An 18,972-nucleotide genomic window follows, 5' to 3' on the forward strand; every position below is an offset into this window, starting at 1 on the left:
TAAGATCATTCATGCACTCTAAAGCGTTTAACTTAATCATTAAAAAGAGATAAAATTTAAACAACTTTATTTTCTATGTCTCAAAAATCAACAAGGACAGTAGTCATGGAAACTAGAACTAATTTACCGAGATAAGTCACATCACTAACATAGACCAAGTAATAGTATCTATGATCTCAAAAATACCTATCTATTACAGGGATTATATTAGATTCTAAACTCACTGATGTACCTCATTGTAATTTTATTATTGCAAAATCTGAACGTTCACTTAATATTATTAAATGTTTGTGTGGTGTTTGGTGTTTGGTGGGGCAGTCACCCGTATTACTTCAAGCTCATTTACGATTCAATAATTAGAAGCGCATTGGAGTATGAGAAACTTTTGTTGGTACCTGGTAATGGTACGTGGCATTCCAGAAATTAAATAATAGCTAATCTAAAGCTTTACGAAACATTACTGGTCCTATCATTGCCTTGCAAGTTGAATACGTCGAGCCCCCTCTAGAGTTGAAACGTAAATTATTGGCCGATAGATATTTCATCAGATGTTTACAGTTTTCTCATCATACTCTTATACCAAAATTAAATAGATTATCAAATTTAGTCAAATCAGTTCCTCGTTGGAAATATAAGAAACCGTCATAATACCTAAAAAGAAAACTGTCAAATAAAACTTCTATTGAGTAGATAGATATAGATTATAAAACAAATATAGTGTTACAATAGGTATATGTACATATATATATATATATATATATATATATATATATATATATATATATATATATATATATATATATATATATATATATATAATACATAAATAAAATAAAACACTCGTTAAAATCCACAAAAGTATATTTATACAATGGCATTTGATTTACATGACATGAATCTTCTACATGACTTACAGAGTTCACAGATAACACTGTTCGCATATCAAAAGGTATGGTAAAAATTCGACAAGTTTCATCAATTAATATTATGCTAACAGTGTTTATATACAATTATTGTAAAAATTAAAAAAAAATATATTTAAAATGTGTGATTTCTTATTCTAAGGCAAAAATAGTATATACCTGCTGGTCTCCTAGTTTTCAATTTTCATTGTTTACAATGTTTCTACGCTAAAATTTAGGGTTCTTCAAAAGGGGAGTAAAGAGGTTTCTTCAGGGTCGGCAACGCGCGCGTAATATCTCTGGTATTGCAGGCGTTCATAGGCTACGGTAACCGCTTACCATCAGGTGGGCCGTATGCTTGTTTGCCACCTCAGTGATATAAAAAAAAGTTTGTTTTTATGGAAGGCAAAATTTTGTTTTGACTACAGTAAAAGCACTCTAGTATAAATTATTAAAAGACTGGACTGTTCGAGGACTTGCCTAGACTTATTTAGCTAGGATAAGAATTTGAGCGTGGTAACAATGTTTAGTAAAATTTGTAAGCTTTGTAGTTATGACGGATGAATACAGACATTGATTTCAAATAGCTAAAATGAACTTTTTATAAAAATAATTAAGTACCTACTTACAATTCCGTGGCAATAAATTATTCACTAAACTTATTTTGTTCTATTTTCGCAAAAATATTTATATTTGTCTCAATTTCGATACTGAATAAACTGAAATAAACTTTTTTTCATTCCTTCCATTTCATTCAGATAGGTACAAGTAGTGATTTTTTTTTATGAATTATAACAACTGTACTGTACTGTAATTATAACAATTTATAACTGTAATTTTGCTATGAATTGCATCTTACGGGTGTGAAATTTTGGGTTTAAATAAAAAACAGATTAAAGCGACGAAGCGTATTATTTTATTAATCAAAAGATCCATACATCTATTTCGTTTAACACAGCACAAGTAAACGGCCTAATACTAAAAGTAAAAATGTTCAGCTCAAACCAATAGGGATCCTATTAATTTGATCTGAAACAGATGCGATGTGTAATGAACACGAACACCATTTATATTGATTGTATTCATTATGTAATTATACTTGTAACAAAGCAATGTATAACAATATATTGTACACGACACAATATATATACATCTACATCACAAAATATTTATGTTTCCAACATATCACAGGGTCGCGCTGTGCACGTTCGGTTCATTACAACATTGCAATAAATCTAATGTAATGACTAACTATAGGAGAAGGATCACACAGACTCGAGATCCAACGATATACAATTATAAACTAATAATTATATTACAATTTATTTACAAACAAGCAACAATGTAGCTCGTGATGCCCAATTACACTACTTACATATCTAAAGCTCAAGTTCTATACATTTTGATACAATCCAATTTGTTCTATTTTACACATGTATATATATATATATTCACGTACACTTGGTACGTATATTTAGTTTACAAGGAACAAACATTGGACCGGTTCAATATAAGATAGAATTGACAGTGTGTATAAAATGACAATATATCTTCTAGCACTGTTACACAACACAAGTAGTGGACGTAGTCTATGATCGCGTGCGGCCTCGCATCAATTTCAGAACTTTTTGCATGAGAGGCGCTTTCTTGGGTTTGAACGCAGGGGAAGGCGAGGCCGAGGACGAGGCTCGGCCGCTTCCGGCGCGAATTGTGAGCGGTGTGGCCAGGGCTGCCACCCGTGCTGCTGGACTGGCAGCAGCCGCCCGTGCCATGTTCCGAGGTGCTTTCACAACAGTATCACAGTAAACCATCTTTGTTTGTTTAACGGGCGCTTTCTTCGCTTCTTGCGCTTTTTTAATATTCACTGTCAACTTTTTTAATTTATGCTCTTGCTCTTTTTGGCATCGCTGAAATAATAAAAAAATAATATATTTAATTCACCTTGACAAAGTCACTTTTTAGTAACAAATAGAAGTTGCTAGAAATGCTGTACAAAAGGTATTTGAAATCGACTGATTTATATTGTCATGAGCACTTAACATTTGTTTTTAGAGATAGCTGTGACAACTATTAACACTTGCATTTATTTTATAATATGTAATAAAAATGACTTACAATGTACATTTCCCTCCACGTCTCCATCTCGTGTCGTTGTTGTTTCCTGAAGTGCTTCTCGCAGTATTTCTGCCACAACTGGGCAGTGTCCTCCATAAGATATGGATTGAAGTGTTCCAGTACGAAGAGTTGCTGAGGGGTTGCCTTGTCTACGACGGGCTTCAAGAGTTCATATGGCACGCCGCCCGTGTACTTGAGGCCTGGTGACAAATAATTATTTCCATTAGTCTTGTATTTTAATACATTACAAAATAAATGCCACATTGTAACTAATTTATAACTATGTAAGGGGAATAAAAAAAAAAATACATTACCATCAATGTGCTCCTGTAGAAGATGAACACACATCACGTACAGCGTTGGAACTTTTCCCATTACTTTATTACCGGAGTATACTTTAGTTCTGAAATTTTAAAACAATGTTAATAAACATAACTTGGTGCAGTAAAAACCTATCGTTTACAAATATTGTAAATGTGAAAGTGAGTTTGGTTGTATGTATAACTAAAACTCTTTACAAATACTATTAAAACATGAAAATCATATTGGTGAGTACAAAATTCCAAAGCAGACAGCATTAAAATGTGTGAGCACAGATATATTAAAAATATATGAAATCCAACAAAAACAAAACAATAAGAAATGATTTTTACCTTTGGTTTTTAGACGATATTATGGCGCTCATGGCCTCTTCATCAGTGAAATGTGACAGCGGTTTAGGCGGCGGCCTCGGCTTGTAGTTCGGTGATATTTTTGACAAAGCAGAAATTTCGAAAGCAGACAGTGGTGCTAGCTTGGCATTCGGCGCCAGAAGGGCGGCCGGGCCTACATCATTAGTTATTGAATTGGGCGATTGAGTTTCTTTAACAGTTGGGGATTTCTTTTTAGGTTTTGCTGAACTTAACATTCCTAGGGCTTCAGCAAAACTAGCACCTAGAAACCAAGAGAAACAAATATTATGAAACGTATTAAAAAAAAAAAAACAAAACATTGTCTGACTAAATTGTATATTTACGAGGCACTAACCTGAGCTGCAGTCGATGCCGTCTTCACTGTTGTTTACATGATTTGTTTTCTTTGGTACATCTTCTTCTGATGGACTACTGCTCGACTCGCTGCTCCTGTGAGAGGACGAGCTGCTGCTACACTTGTGTTTCTCATGTTTACTTTTATTGTCACCACGTTTAGATCTACTTTCATTCCAGAGTTTTCCACTCTTACTATCCGAGTTTTCTTTTGAGGAGCTGCTTCCATCTCTTGACTTCTCCTTACTAGAGGAACTATGTTTTTCTTTAGAACTACTACTGTTACTCTCTTTTATCTTGTGTTTAATGCTATTTTCTCTCTCTGATAAACTTTTGTGCTTCTCTTTATCAGATCTGTGAGACCGACTTGAACTTCTGTGTTTATCAGATCCACTATCAGCACTTTGTGAAGAAGATCTATGCTTTTCAGAACTACTATGGTGTCTTGTTGATGATTTCTTTTCATCCGTTTGTTTCTTCTCGAGCGAACTGTGGTCCAATTTATGTTTCGCTGTTGTTGCAGAGCTACTTTCATGTGTATTGCTGTGCTTATGTGCGGTGTGAGATTTCTCCTGCGGAGATGACTTCTGAGCGTCATGTTTATTTTTATTTTCATTACTACGTTTCGAATCTTTGTCGGAATTACGTGACTTTTTAGATGTACACTCTTTTTTATCATGTGTGCATTTGTCGTGTGAACGTTTAGAGGATGGCTTCAATTTTACCTCTTCTTCAGACAATTGAGATATTTTAAAATCAGTCTCATCGCCGTTTGAATGCTCTCTGTTAAGATCACTGTCGCTTTTTGGCTCTGATTTTATTTTTACATCACATTTTCCGTTATAATAATCTCCATTAGAGGCAGAGCTTCTCTTCTTCTTTATATCATGTTCTTCATCCTAAAATTATAGTTGGGCATTTTTACTGCTAATATAAATTGTTATAATGCTACCCTAACCGTCTACTAATTAATTAGCAAAATTAAATTGTAATACTAAACTGATTTTGACGAAATTTCTATCGAAACTATCTGAAAGTATATCAAAGTATATGAAAGTAAGTTAAAAAGAAGACCAATGCTAGACAATTAGGATTACGTATTATGATGTAATTTTAACGATACCAACCTCACTGCTTCGATATTTTCTTTTGGTTCCACTATAGTTGCCATTCACTTTTTTATTATACTTTTGGCCATCGTTTTTATAATTGTAATTATGTTTTTCACGTTGATATTCTCCACTTTTACACTCCTCAGCTGCGACCATGCACTTCCATTTATAGACCAGAGCTTGGGAGGCCTCGCCTACATCACCTGGATGTTCCCACAGTGCATTCACTGTACGTCCGACCCCTGTGTCTTGCAGATGTTGGACAGTGACATCAAGGTTGAATAACTTATCAATACATTTTAAAATCTGCAACAATAGTAGTAGAGGAATTTACAAAATTTACAAGTCTAGTCTTGAGCTTCAACTCAAGGGTTCAACAGAACATTGCAAACTAGATTGTGTTTGATTGCAAATAAAGTTATTTACATGAAAAAGCCAAATTGTCAGCTGCCATTCACGTCATGTTACTACATATCTACCAAATAGATACTAATATATAGAACGACTGCTAGGGCAAGACCTCATATACCTACTTAGGTTTACTGTTTTTTTCCTATACAAAGAATATACATATATATTTATTTATTTTATTTATTTACACTTTATTGCACCAAGTAAAAGGAGAAATAACAAATACAGTAAATATTAATGAGAAGTGATACAAAAGGCGGTCGTATCGCTAAGCAATCTCTTCCAGACAACCTTTGGGTAGAGGACATTGAGAAAAAGACAAAGGGCAGGTGGCGCACTATTATATAAATATTATCATATAAAAACATATATACATACATACATACATATATGTATGTACATACATATATAATATATACACAATTAAATATATACATAACATACACATACTTAACAGCACACATACAACAGGAAAAAAAATTACGAAGGAAAACGAAGAGAGAACACAGGAAAATAGTACTAAAGTGAGAGGTAGTAGGATTTAACATATTTCTGTAGGTTATATTTTTAGTTTTGGTGAAATACTATTAAACTAAAATTTGCTAATACAATATACTACAATCGTTGCGCATTTTTAAAAACTTAGTTACATCCCACTACCTACTTCACTTAGTCCTATGTATTTCCAGTTTTATGTGTGTGTTATATATATATATATGTGTATTAGTATGGTACATTTGTATGTATTTATGCGTATATATGTATATGTATGTATATATATATATATTTATATGTGTATGTGTATGTATATATATATATATATGTATATATTTGGATGTATGTGTTTATTTATGTATGTGTATGCTGTCACAGATATTATTTTTTACAGATCTATTTCTTTTAACGCGCCACCTACCTACTTATGCTTTAATTCTTTCTACCCAAAGGTTGTCTGGAAGAGATTGCTTAGCGATAAGACCGCCTTTTGTACTACACTGTACGTATTGAAAATTGTTCAACAAATCATGTTATGTTGGTGCAATAAAGTGTTAAATAAATAAATACTCGTATTGACTCGTGCTCGCTAAATGCGCCGTAGATTATATTATAACAGTGGTCAAGATTGGCAAATTAAGTGAACGGATTTACTTGTGTTTGCACAATAATAATAACGATTATATATGTACAAATGTGAAATGTTTGGACTCATCGTGAACACAATACTCCACTACTATATAGTGGTACAATTATTGCCGGATTTATATTTATTATACATTTTCTACAGGAAAATAACACCAAATGGCTGACAATAAGCAAGCACTTACCTTCTGTTCGTTTTTAGGATATTTCTCTATTGAACGCTGGTAACGTTTCACTAAATCCAAAACTTTCGCCATGGTTATATTGTAACGATACAAACGATATAAACCGTTCACGTTCAAGTTCGCGTTCGCGTTCGCGTTCACGTTCACGTCAACACGCAATGAATGCCGGTTGGTGAATGAGTAGCAGTGTTTTTGCACAAATGTCAATGACGCATTCCTTCCGACGCGTACGCTGTGCCGTTTCGGATACGTACAAATTCGATAAATCGAATTATTAAATCGAACGTCATTTAATATGTCGATTGATTTCCTTTCATGTATATTTAGATAATTAAGTAGTAATATGTCGTTAAGGTTTTTATATATAGAATTAGCGATAAATATCAGAGGATAATAAATAACAGCAATCGAGTGATGTTTCTAGTAGCGAGACAATTTTAGTGTTGTGCGGCGCGTGATAGAGACTGACAAAAGAGTGACCAATCAGCAGATCCGGGCAAGCTTAGGGATTGGCCCTAAGCTTGCCCGGCTCTGCTGATTGGTGTATGAGTCAAGTGCACAAAATCCTCCATGAACATTTGACCGAGGCTAAAAACACCGTCGTGTCGTGATTGGTGCCGAGAAATGTATGAAAGATTTAACGGAGGTGACTCAAATTCTGTGTTCGACGACGGGAGACGAAAGCTGGATTTACTGTTATGATCCCGAAACTAAAAGACAGTCAGCTCAGTGGGTGTTTCCTTCCGAGGAGTTGCCAACTAAAGTGAAGAGAAGTCGAAGCGTGGGAAAAAAGATGGTGGCCTCGTTCTTTGGAAGGACAGGTCATTACGCGACAATTGTATTAGAGGATCGAAAAACAGTCACTGCAGAGTGGTACAGTAACAATTGTTTGCCACGTGTTTTGGAAAAACGTTGTGCGTGAGAAACGACCTCGCAGTAGGATCCTCCTTCACCACGACAACGCTTCGTCGCACACCGCAACACCGCCAGGCAAACGATCGATTATTTGGCGACCTCGGACGTAGAACTACTGGGTCATCCGCCTTATAGCCCCGACCTTGCAATTTTAATTTATTCCGAAAAATAAAAGAAAACGTTTTATAGACACAGAGGAAGCGGTGGCTACGTTTCAGAAGGCCGTCGAAGAGATCCCTAAGGACGAGTGGGCAAGGTGCTTTTCTCTGTAGTTCTATCGGATGCAGCGATGTATTAACATGAATGGACACTATTTTGAAAAAATAAAATAAAGGTAAAAACTTGCTAATTTAATCTGTTCCGACATCCTTTTATCCATTCGTACTAATATATTCCCATTAACTTATTAACAACTCCAATTCAAATTTTCGCGCCGACCGGCGACCTCTGTGTTTGAATGTTAAACGAAAAATAGCTTGTGTCGCTCATACTCTATGGTAAGTGAAAAAAGACTAGAAAATCTATGGAAATTCGCGTGCCTTTTACATGCTAATTGTGAACCTAACCAGTGTTGGTGTGTGGAAAAGGAGTCAAAGCCATAGGGTGCACCCAAGGTGTTCAACTACTCAGCAAGTTAACCCGGTCCGTGAGTCCTACTTTCCCCTTTCTATATCCGTCAATGCATACTCTTCTACTGGATTCTAAGGATTCCTAATATATTTTCTAGGCAGGTGAATAAAATCCCATAGCTTTGCTCCGAAGTTTATCGTCATAATCTACCATAATCAGTTTTTGATTTTCTAAGGACTTTCAGTTTGACCCTCGTACGTGGGACACTCAGCAAGTTTAGCGATACAAAAAAAAAAATGTTCTATAGGTGAATATATTTTCATTAGATCTTTTCAAAGTGCTCTCCACCAGGCTCAACCGTATACAAAGTTTCATGCGTCTGAACCAGTTTTCGAAACACTTTTTCCAGTCCGCCGCAGACACCTCGTTTACAGCTTGTAATAAAAATATATTTACCTATAGAACATTTCTTTTAGTGACGTAAACGTAAATAAATATAAACATGGCTGAAACTGAATCCTAAACTCGATCAAGGAACAGGAGTTCCCATTATAAATTTAGAAAATGGAAATAAATCAGATACTATTGAAAGTTTCTATCTATTCTGTCTGAAAAATCTATTGGGGAATGCTCTCGCTCGGCGGGGAACAGAAGTAGATGGAGACATATTGCGAGGACCTCAATCGCGAAGGAGAGCCTCACCGACGATCCACCGTCATTGTGAAAACCACGACCACTCTCAAGCCGAGAGTGTACGACTGAAGGCAGAGATTGAAAGTTTAAAATCATTGTCCCAAAAACGAGGCGGTATCAGAAGTAGAATAAGAGTTGTTTAATATTATCGATGATTTTTCAAATTTACAAATGAGACAATTATCTCTACGGTTAACACAATTTCAAGAATGCAACTCATCCAACTTGGATAATGTACAGAGTGAGATGGAGCAACTTTCGCAAAACGCAGAGGAACAAATATCTGATCGCGAAATAACCGAAAACGGATTTTATTTTGAATTGGATGCACTTTCAGCAAAAAACAAAAGTAACATATGAGACACGGAATCGGTAGAGTCAGCTTGTTCAATCAAACAAATCAAGTTCGCTCCAAATAAAGCTAGACAGTGCGCAAGACAGTCTATTGTGTGTGTGTGTGTGTGTGTGGTGGTCAGTAGCTGGTCAAGCTGGAGAATGCTACAATAACGTTACCAATTAATGCAACTTTGTTCAAAGCCGTTCAGGCAGCTTTGCTCAAACTACGTTATATACTACATGCGTTGCATATAACGCAGTTTGTAGGCGCAAATGAATAAGTAATTAATTAAAATATAAGTTAGGAATGTTCACTCTAACCAGTACAGAGTGCAGCCGTCACCAACTCAAATCACAGCCGAAGACGAGACGCCGGACGCAGCACGACGCAGCTCGCAACGGAACACGATGCACGACGCGGCCGCAGTGCAGTGTGCAGTGTGCAGTGTGCAGTGGGCATACTGAAATTAGTCAGCAAATACGCTTGAAATACTATATAATTTACTAATTATTCTTTCTATCTACTGTTATTTATATGTATGTATGTATAATAATCTGTATTTACCTGAACTACAATAAATGCAAACAACAAACCAGGTATCGTTAACTTTAAACTGTTAATTGCAAACGTAAACCGTACACGGCTATTAGTTTTATTTTAACTAGCTTATTACCTACCTTTAATTCTTTACAGACGTACTATCGTAATTTTTTCACTTTATCAATACTTATAATACAATCGATTGCTTGAGTACCTCTGTCCCATTCGTGTTTCAACCGTGAAGCAGTTGTGTCTGCATGGCTGTGTTTCGGTTTGAAGGGTGGGATATGGCGTGAATTTACTGGGTACAGAAGAATAACATATGAGTCCTCAGGGATGGCAACGCATGGGGGTATCATGGGCGAAACAGTATACTCTGTTATGTCCATGGTACTGCTCATGTCTATAGACGACGGTTACTACTTTCCATCAGGTGGGCCGTCAGCTTGTTTGCCTTTCTAAGTTGTATAAAAAAAAAAACAACACGAAATTAAATTCCGAAAATTCGGACTCTATTTCGTGTTTTTGTTTATACCAAAATCGGACCAATAAATGGAGTTTAACATTTAGTTCGTCATACATCCTATCATAAAAGTACAAAGAAACAATATTTAAAACATTTTTATTTTTTCAAACAGCATGTATTCGATTTTGTAATTTTAACATCAAATTTGTGTTTCGTTTGGCTCCAAAATTTCGGAGAACATTTCATGGTAGGCCCTCTGTAGGAATCTATGTACTTACCTAACAACACCTACCTGGGGGAAAGGGATCGTTAGTAATGGAGACTGACTGACTGACTATCATCAACATCATCATCATCATCATCTCAGGCATTACATAAATATATATTATAGATAAAAATTAAGTATAGGGAATTGCATTCTTACCCAGCAGATGTCCAACTACCAGGACTCGCGTTCGTATTTGAATGTGACACGTGCGTACGAGACGTGATCGAGTTTCTAGAGCCATTCGAGCGATGAGACGGTGACGGTGACGGTGACGGTGACGGTGACGGTGACAGTGACACCGCCAGCGTTGATGTACAGCTCCGGGATCACGAGGACATTACGGTCAGTCAGGATTTTGTCGGCAGCCGGCGTCGTTGGACCGTGTGGACCGGGAGGCCTCTGCGATCATCTATAAGTATTAAATAATAATTTATATTTCTTTAAGTTTTCTTTTTATGCAGCATAGAATTACAAACAAGCTGACGGCCCGACTGATGGAGAGTAGTGACCCTCGCCTATCATATTGATCATAATGTGCACTATTATATATTCAGTTAGCTGGAATGGCAAACAAGCTAGAAATCGGTTGCCATCCTTTATACCTAGACATGAACTATGGACATCCCTGAATACATTGTGTACATTTTTACATGCATAATTTATATGGTGTCATGAACAGTTCAAACTGTAATGATTTTTATTTTATTTATTTAAGGCAAACAGACAGCTAGAACAATACATAATTACAAACTTAAATAGTAATTTAACAGACACTAAAGTTTGCACCACAAATATAATACAAGTGTAGAAAACACCAAATTAACAATACTAAATTAAAAAAAATAAACAATACTATTGAAAACTACAGCAACATTGTCAATAATAATGCTCAGGTGTTAACAAAACCATACATTTTTTGAGAACAACACATTATTTGAGAACAATACCTGTATAACTATTAAAAAAGTACAATTTAAAAATAAATATGAATAAAAAAAAAAAAAATTAGACTTCTGATTGTATACACTCCTCGCAAAAATTAAGGGAACATAAAAATTTTTGAAATTTTTGGGTGATTTTCAACAGGCTGTATTTCAGTGAAAAATAATCGTACAGGAAATTTAAAAAAAGGGTTTTGAAGCTTGAAAACTCTAGTTTTCAGATTTTTTGGTGAAAAAATTTTTTGAGCTCCGGTTTCCATGCAATTCTTAAACAAAGCTGAAAATAATTTTTTTCTAAATTTTCTAGGTTTCGTTTTTCACTCTATGGGCATGGAAAAATTTTTTCGAGCTACTCCATTGTATAGGTCTCTTAGCGTGTTTATTCAGCTTCAAAAATCGCTTTGGATGGCTCAATTACGACCATTTGTCTCCGAGATATCGAACTTTGAATGCAAAAGCATCCTTTTCCATTCAACTGCTAATATCTCTGGAACTACTGGTCGCACAGCAAGCAAAAATTTTTCTTAAAAATTTTCTTGATTTTTTTCGATTTTTTTTTTTTGATAATGAATTTTTAAAAAACAAAAAATTGAGTAAAAAGTGAAAAACAAATGAAATTATTGATTTTTGAATGGATTAGGGTGAGTTTAAGGGACAAAAACCTTGTTCCCTTATTTTTTCCAAAATTTCAATCAATTGGTCCGGGAAAAACCGTTGAATTTGAAATTGCATGGAAACCGGAGCTCAAAAAATTTTTTCACCAAAAAATCTGAAAACTAGAGTTTTCAAGCTTCAAAACCCTTTTTTAAAATTTCCTGTACGATTATTTTTCACTGAAATACAGCCTGTTGAAAATCACCCAAAAATTTCAAAAATTTTTATGTTTCCTTAATTTTTGCGAGGAGTGTATTAAAGAAAAGTTATACACAAAAGAAATCTCTGACAACAAACCAAAAACATTAATTGCATATTAACACCATAGGGCATATTTTATCTCATTTTTAAACTTTATTTTCCACCCTATAAAGGGATCAATGTCAGAGAACATATTGTTATAGGTACTCAGTGATCTAACAAATGAGGAATTCTTTCTATAATTGGTAGTATGGCAGTAGTGGTACATGTAATATGATATATGAATGATATGGTATTATATAGGAAACTAGGTAGTTTTCTGCTACAAATGATTTATGATTGATTTATAGGATGGTACCCCACCTCTGAATCCTAACCATCTACCACAGAAGGAGTGAGCAGTCTGTATTATATGCCAACAGAGCAGAATAAAAGCAAAAATATACATTTAATATATTAGTCTAAGAACAACGTACAAAATTATTGACAAAATCGAGAGGAGGTCCACCTGTTTGGGTGTAGTACACAACCAGGTCCATCTCCTCGCTGTACCCTCTGGAAACTATCATGATTGATTACTGATGAATTCATCATGATGGGCTAACTGGCCTGTTTTCATTCTCATCTGTCACCCTTCACTGGTGCTCCGCCAGTGTATCCCGTTAGAGCAGGCGGGGTTACCATTCCATTTTTACCCATAAAAAATAAACAACTTATTTCTTCACTATAAATGTCTACCACTAATAACTGTACACTTTTATCACTTTCAGTACTATTATTTACATTTTGTAATACAGGCACCGCTTTCGCTCTACCCTTCAAATAGCATTTCTTCTCAAAATTACTCACTTTTCCACAATATAAGCATGTTTTCCCATACGCTGGACAATTCTTTCTATCATGATTGATATAATCACCGCACACCGCTGACATGATATAAAATTTGTTGTTTTCTTGTTACTATTCACTTGTTCATTATGCAATCTGTTATTTCTACTCCAATTTTTTCTCATATTTTCATTTTTTAATTACACTGATGACTGATTCACCATTTTTCTTTCATTCTTCTTGACTAAATTCATTTCTTGACTGTCTTCTACCTGATTTTCCATTTGTTTAATCTGTTTTTTCGTATTTTCCACAATCTTACACATTTTTATTGCCTTCATGAGATTAGTAGTAGAGTTGGTTTTCCATTAGTAACCTATTTCTTAATTTTGAATCGTTTATTGCTGCAATAATTCTATCTTTGATCATTCTTTCTTTTAGTTCACCGAAGTTGCAGTGTTGCGATAATTTCTGTAGCTCTGTCAAATAGTTGGTATAGAAATCATCTTGTTTTTGATTTCGTGCCTTGAATATGTGACAATTCACATTTTCATTGGTCATAGGTCATCAAAATGTTGTACAAACCTTTCCATTACCGTTTCATAATTGTTTTCTTGTTCTTTCGTTGAGATCAAACGTACTGTGTACGTAATTTCGATACACAATTCTCCCATACAATATGACAATATGGCCACCTGTATGTCTTCAGGCTCATTATTATTACCTGATATTTTTCTAGAAATTTTTAATTTTTCCTTCCATTTTATAAAATCTTCAGCCTCAAGTCTTGTAAGAGGTTCTGGGGGTTTTAAGCCCATCAAACATTCCTCCATATTCAATTATTTTCATTACTTACTTGTTGCTTTATACTATCTGTACGGATTCACAGCACTAATTAAATTATTTTCTTTGTCTTCACACAGCGTCATGTTACGTTTTTATAGTCTTTTAATAATACATTGTTTAATTTATATATTGTAGATGATTTAATCATTGCTGAGACAGCCATTATTATAAAAAAATATTTTTTTTTTAGTACCTTTGTTCCGTTGTGGAACAGGCTAAGGTCGGAGACCATGCTGCCTAGTCTTCAATATGATAATTTGTCTTTTCGTACGGCTCGCCATCGACAAGGAGTGCACCCTCATGTCCTACGGCCTCAATGGTCGCGTACTGCGCGGTTTCAGAGATATTTCCTCCCACAAACACTCAGGTTGTGGAATGAGCTCCCTGCCGAGGTTTTCCCAAGAGACTACAGCATGGGGTTCTTTAAAAGGGGGGTAAAGAGGTTTCATCAGGGACGGCAACGCACGCGTAATACCTCTGGTATTGCAGGTGTTCATAGGCTACGGTAATCACTTACCATCAGGTGGGCCGTATGCTTGCTTGCCACCTCAGTGGTATAAAAAAAATCTACATATAATTTATTAAAAATGTTATACGGCCGTATACCCTACCAAATTCAGATAAAAACGGCTCGCATACTTAAACTGTGTCGAATATATAATCCAGTAAAGTAAAATTTGTCATTGGCAAATAATTGACATATCAAACATTTTCTGTGCACTGGCCTGCTATGAATTGAGAAAAATAGCAATTGATGGTCTATTTTTTATCTTCTTTTTACTAATTATATTTTTATAAGAAGAGAAGTGACAACCATACAATTTACAGTTTTTATTTTTGAGTTTTAGTAAGTGATTATACATTCTTTGGTCTCTCTTTAATCTGTGGTAATTATTCGTTTTGTTTATCTCATAAGTAACCTAACAAAAATATTAACTTCAAAAATCTTGTATTAAATAAAAAAAAATTTTGTTATATAGGTATTGTAACACAAAAAGTTTAAAATACAGATAAATTTGTTATGTTAACACTTTGAATATTAAGAGGTTATGTAAAGAAATTTATTTTTAAATTATATGTGGGTAAGTGACTAAAGAAGATAGTAGTAGTTATACAAATAAAATTTATGAATTTTAATTGTGTGTAAACAATAAAATAAAAATAAGTAGATACAGTTCAAAAGTAGATTCGATAAGTACGTTTCTAAAGTATCATAATTAAAGTAGGCAACCTAGGGTTTACAATTTACAATAAACCTAGAACATGAAAACTATTCTGACTCCAAAGATAAGTAAATAGGTACGTGAATAGTTACTTTTAATAATGGAATGCAATGCTAAGAGAAATACAATCTAAAACTTACGTAGATATATGTAAATTGAAACAATCATGAGCACGTCACTGTAGCTAGTAAATTATACCACTATATTATTACAGGTAATACTTCTTTGTAATATTCTTCTACGACGAATATTTGACAAGTTGTTTATAATTGGGGGAAGGGATTGTTAGTAATGGGGTCTAATGAACCCATTGCTAGTAGTATACCCTATCAGGTCGACCTCCACGCGGTTCCCTCTGGAAACCATCGTGGTTAATTCTAGTGGAATTTGTTACGATGGGCTAACTGACCTGCTTTCATTCTCATCTATCATCACTAACTGGTGCCTCGCCAGTGTATACCGATAGCGCGGGTGGGGTTACCATTCCATTATCACCCATTAAAAAAAAAAGTTGATTATGTTTTTTTCACCAGCAGTATAGGTAGCTCATGATATCCCAATTGATTTTTCACTTGCACAACACTTACATTAATCACGTGGGGGTCACCAAATTGTTTGATACAACATTAATAAATATTCTGGTTGGTGCAGTTATAGTATTTAATACATTTATCAATTAATACATTAATACATATTATTAATACATTCATAATAAATAGATATATTATAATAAGATTTACAGAGCAACAATAAGTCAGTCTTGTAGTAGTAAAGTATAGTGTAACACAAAGGGTGTCACAACTGAGCAATTAAATAAATATAAAGCAGAAAAAAAAAGTGTTTATTTACGACATCACATTAGAAACCTCGAAAATTATCAGTTTTTTTTTTGATGGGTGATAATGGAATGGTAACCCCGCCTTCGCTAACTGGATACGCTGGCGGAGCACCAGTGAAGGATGATAGATGAGAATGAAAACAGGCCAGTTAGCCCATCATGATAAATTCATCAGGAATTAACCATGATAGTTTCCAGGGGGAACCGCGAGGAGGTCGACCTGGTTGGGTATATTGCTAGCAATGGGATTCTCAGTCTCCATTACTAACAATCCCTTTCCCCCATTTGCAGGGTAGTATGGTGACCGTTGCACTGTAGTAATTCACATGTATATATATATAAATAATTAAAATTTTAGGAGATGTAAAGTCAATCTAAACATAAACATTAAAAAAGCACTTACTTTTTAGTAACATATACAAATTTAAGACAAAAAACTGAAGAAAAACTTATATCGCAAATAGTTTCCGAATTAACTAATTATGATTAATATTTAATTTTGTTTACTACATGCAACAATTATTAACTCACATGTGTCTATTTCTATTTATATATTTAGTCTCATAAAGACTGTGCATAATTTTCCTTTTTAGTTATTTCTAATTGTGATTACAATAAAATTTCTTGATAATTTTATAATGCACAAATAGTTTCCGACGCGACTGTATGTTCATATTAGTGTAATTATATGTTTATAATATATGAATATATATTAAATATTACATTTTGTATTCCTTCAATTCAATAATGCACCACCAACTTATATCTCTGTTTGCCCAATGGTTGTCTGGTAGAGAACACTATCATGTAACAAAAAATTCAAACTAAACCAGCGAGTTGTATTCTCATACTTTTCACTATGTCTTTCAGTTCAAATATGACTACCGGCAAATCACAAGGTGAGATCTTACATGTCTCCCACAACACCGACCAGCAGGTGGCTCCACGATATGAAGAGCGTCCAGACTGCAGCACAGTGATGAGAACTACACAGGAACAATTGATTAAACAAGATAATATTCAGCATGCCGTAGACGAAGCGGGAATTGTAAAGACAGAGTATGTTGATGTCACAGAGGAATTGGATAGTGATCATATAATATTCCGTGACCAGGAGAATGATCTCCTAGAGCTGTATGAGGGTCATGAAGTAAAGAATGAGTTGGTTATAGGACCCACAGTTGTACAAACAGGGATCATCTTTGGAACTAGTAAACATTTAGAACCTGATTCTGAACAACATCTGTTGATACATACTAGTGATAAGCCATATATTTGTGATGTGTGTAATAAATGTTTTAAAACAAAGTCAAAATTAAAAAATCATTTATTGATACATATTGGCGATAAGCCACATAGTTGTGATGTATGTAATAAATGTTTTAGAACAAACTCACAATTAAAAAAGCATGTATTAATACACACTGGTGAAAAACCATATAGCTGTGATGTATGTTGTAAATACTTTAGAACAAATTCAGATTTAAAAATTCATTTTTTGATACATACTGGTGAAAAGCCATACAGTTGTGGTGTATGCAATAAATGTTTTAGAAGAAACTCGGAATTAAAAAAGCATTTATTTATACACACTGGTGAAAAGCCATATAATTGTAATGTATGTAATAGATGTTTTAAACAAAAATTACATTTAAACCAACATCTGTTGATACATACTGGTGATAAACCACATAATTGTGATGTATGTAATAAATGCTTTAGAAGAAACTCAGAGTTAAAAAAGCATTTATTTATACACACTGGTGAAAAACCATATAGCTGTGATGTATGTAATAAATGCTATAGAACAAACTCAGATTTAAAAAATCATTTATTGATACATACTGGTGAAAAGCCATATAGTTGTGATATATGCAATAAATGTTTTAGCAAAAAATTACAATTAAACCAACATCTGTTGATACATACTAGTGATAAACCACATAATTGTGATGTATGTAATAAATGTTTTAGCGGAAAAGTACATTTAAAGAGACATCTGTTGATACATACTGGTGAAAAGCCATATAGCTGTGATGTTTGTAATAAATGTTTTAGAACAAACTCACAATTAAAAAAGCATTTATTTATACACACTGATGAAAAGCCCTACAGTTGTGATGTATGCAATAAATGTTTTAGAACAAACTCACAATTAAAAAATCATTTATTGATACACACTGGTGAAAAACCATATAGCTGTGATGTATGTAATAAATGCTTTAGAACAAACACAGATTTAAAAAATCATTTATTTATACACACTGGTGAAAAGCCATACAGTTGTGATGTATGCAATAAGTGTTTTAATCGAAAAACAAATTTAAATCAACATCTGTTGATACATATTGGTGATAAACCATATAGTTGTGATGTATGTAATAAATGTTTTAACCAAAGATCAACTTTAACACAGCATCTGTTGATACATACTGGTGAAAAGCCATATAACTGTGATGTATGTAGTAAATGTTTTAGAATATACTCAGATTTAAAAAAGCATTTATTTATACATACTGGTGAAAAACCATACAATTGTGATGTATGCAATAAATGTTTTACCCGAAAAACAAATTTAAACCAACATCTGTTGACACATGTTGATAATAAACCACATTGTGCGATGCCGTTGCCCCCGAGAGTCTGAAGGCGCGTCAGCACCAGGGAGCTCTGGTACGCCCAGACGTCGACGTAAATAAATAATAAAACAATTTCGTATTAATTTTTCTTTTTATTAAAACTCAGTGTTATATTTTATTCAT

At 34.2% G+C, this 18,972-nt stretch overlaps 2 protein-coding genes across 7 annotated transcripts; one reads left to right on the forward strand and one right to left on the reverse strand.

Moving 5' to 3' along the window:
- Window positions 1-1,795: 1,795 nt before the first annotated feature.
- On the reverse strand, window positions 1,796-14,323 carry LOC113510953 (transcription elongation factor B polypeptide 3-like). Of its 4 annotated transcripts, none has more exons than XM_052901361.1 (10): window positions 13,325-14,323; window positions 10,836-11,088; window positions 9,726-9,865; window positions 5,170-5,460; window positions 4,392-4,941; window positions 4,044-4,100; window positions 3,671-3,950; window positions 3,332-3,420; window positions 3,018-3,217; window positions 1,796-2,809 (listed from the first exon to the last, which is right to left on the reverse strand). In XM_052901361.1, exons 4-10 carry the CDS (start codon window positions 5,308-5,310, stop codon window positions 2,492-2,494), a joined length of 1,635 nt encoding a protein of 544 aa, XP_052757321.1. In that variant the 5' UTR covers window positions 5,311-5,460; window positions 9,726-9,865; window positions 10,836-11,088; window positions 13,325-14,323; the 3' UTR covers window positions 1,796-2,491. The 4 variants fall into 4 exon arrangements, with proteins under 4 accessions (XP_052757321.1, XP_052757319.1, XP_052757318.1 ...); XM_052901359.1 differs by adding an exon at window positions 12,952-13,037 and having other exon boundaries at window positions 4,044-4,941; XM_052901358.1 differs by having other exon boundaries at window positions 4,044-4,941.
- A 540-nt stretch (window positions 14,324-14,863) lies between these two features.
- LOC128202164 (zinc finger protein 665-like) lies at window positions 14,864-18,932 on the forward strand. Of its 3 annotated transcripts, none has more exons than XM_052901371.1 (2): window positions 14,864-14,996; window positions 17,081-18,932. In XM_052901371.1, the coding sequence occupies exon 2, from the start codon at window positions 17,088-17,090 to the stop codon at window positions 18,855-18,857; it is 1,770 nt and encodes a 589-aa protein (XP_052757331.1). In that variant the 5' UTR covers window positions 14,864-14,996; window positions 17,081-17,087; the 3' UTR covers window positions 18,858-18,932. The 3 variants fall into 3 exon arrangements, with proteins under 3 accessions (XP_052757331.1, XP_052757329.1, XP_052757330.1); XM_052901369.1 differs by lacking the exon at window positions 14,864-14,996 and adding an exon at window positions 15,031-15,231; XM_052901370.1 differs by lacking the exon at window positions 14,864-14,996 and adding an exon at window positions 15,239-15,448.
- The last annotated feature ends 40 nt before the right edge of the window (window positions 18,933-18,972 follow it).

This window comes from Galleria mellonella, unplaced genomic scaffold (assembly GCF_026898425.1).
Source record: "Galleria mellonella isolate WM207_F2 unplaced genomic scaffold, CSIRO_AGI_GalMel_v1 utg778, whole genome shotgun sequence".
Classification (NCBI taxonomy): Eukaryota; Metazoa; Arthropoda; class Insecta; order Lepidoptera; family Pyralidae; genus Galleria; species Galleria mellonella.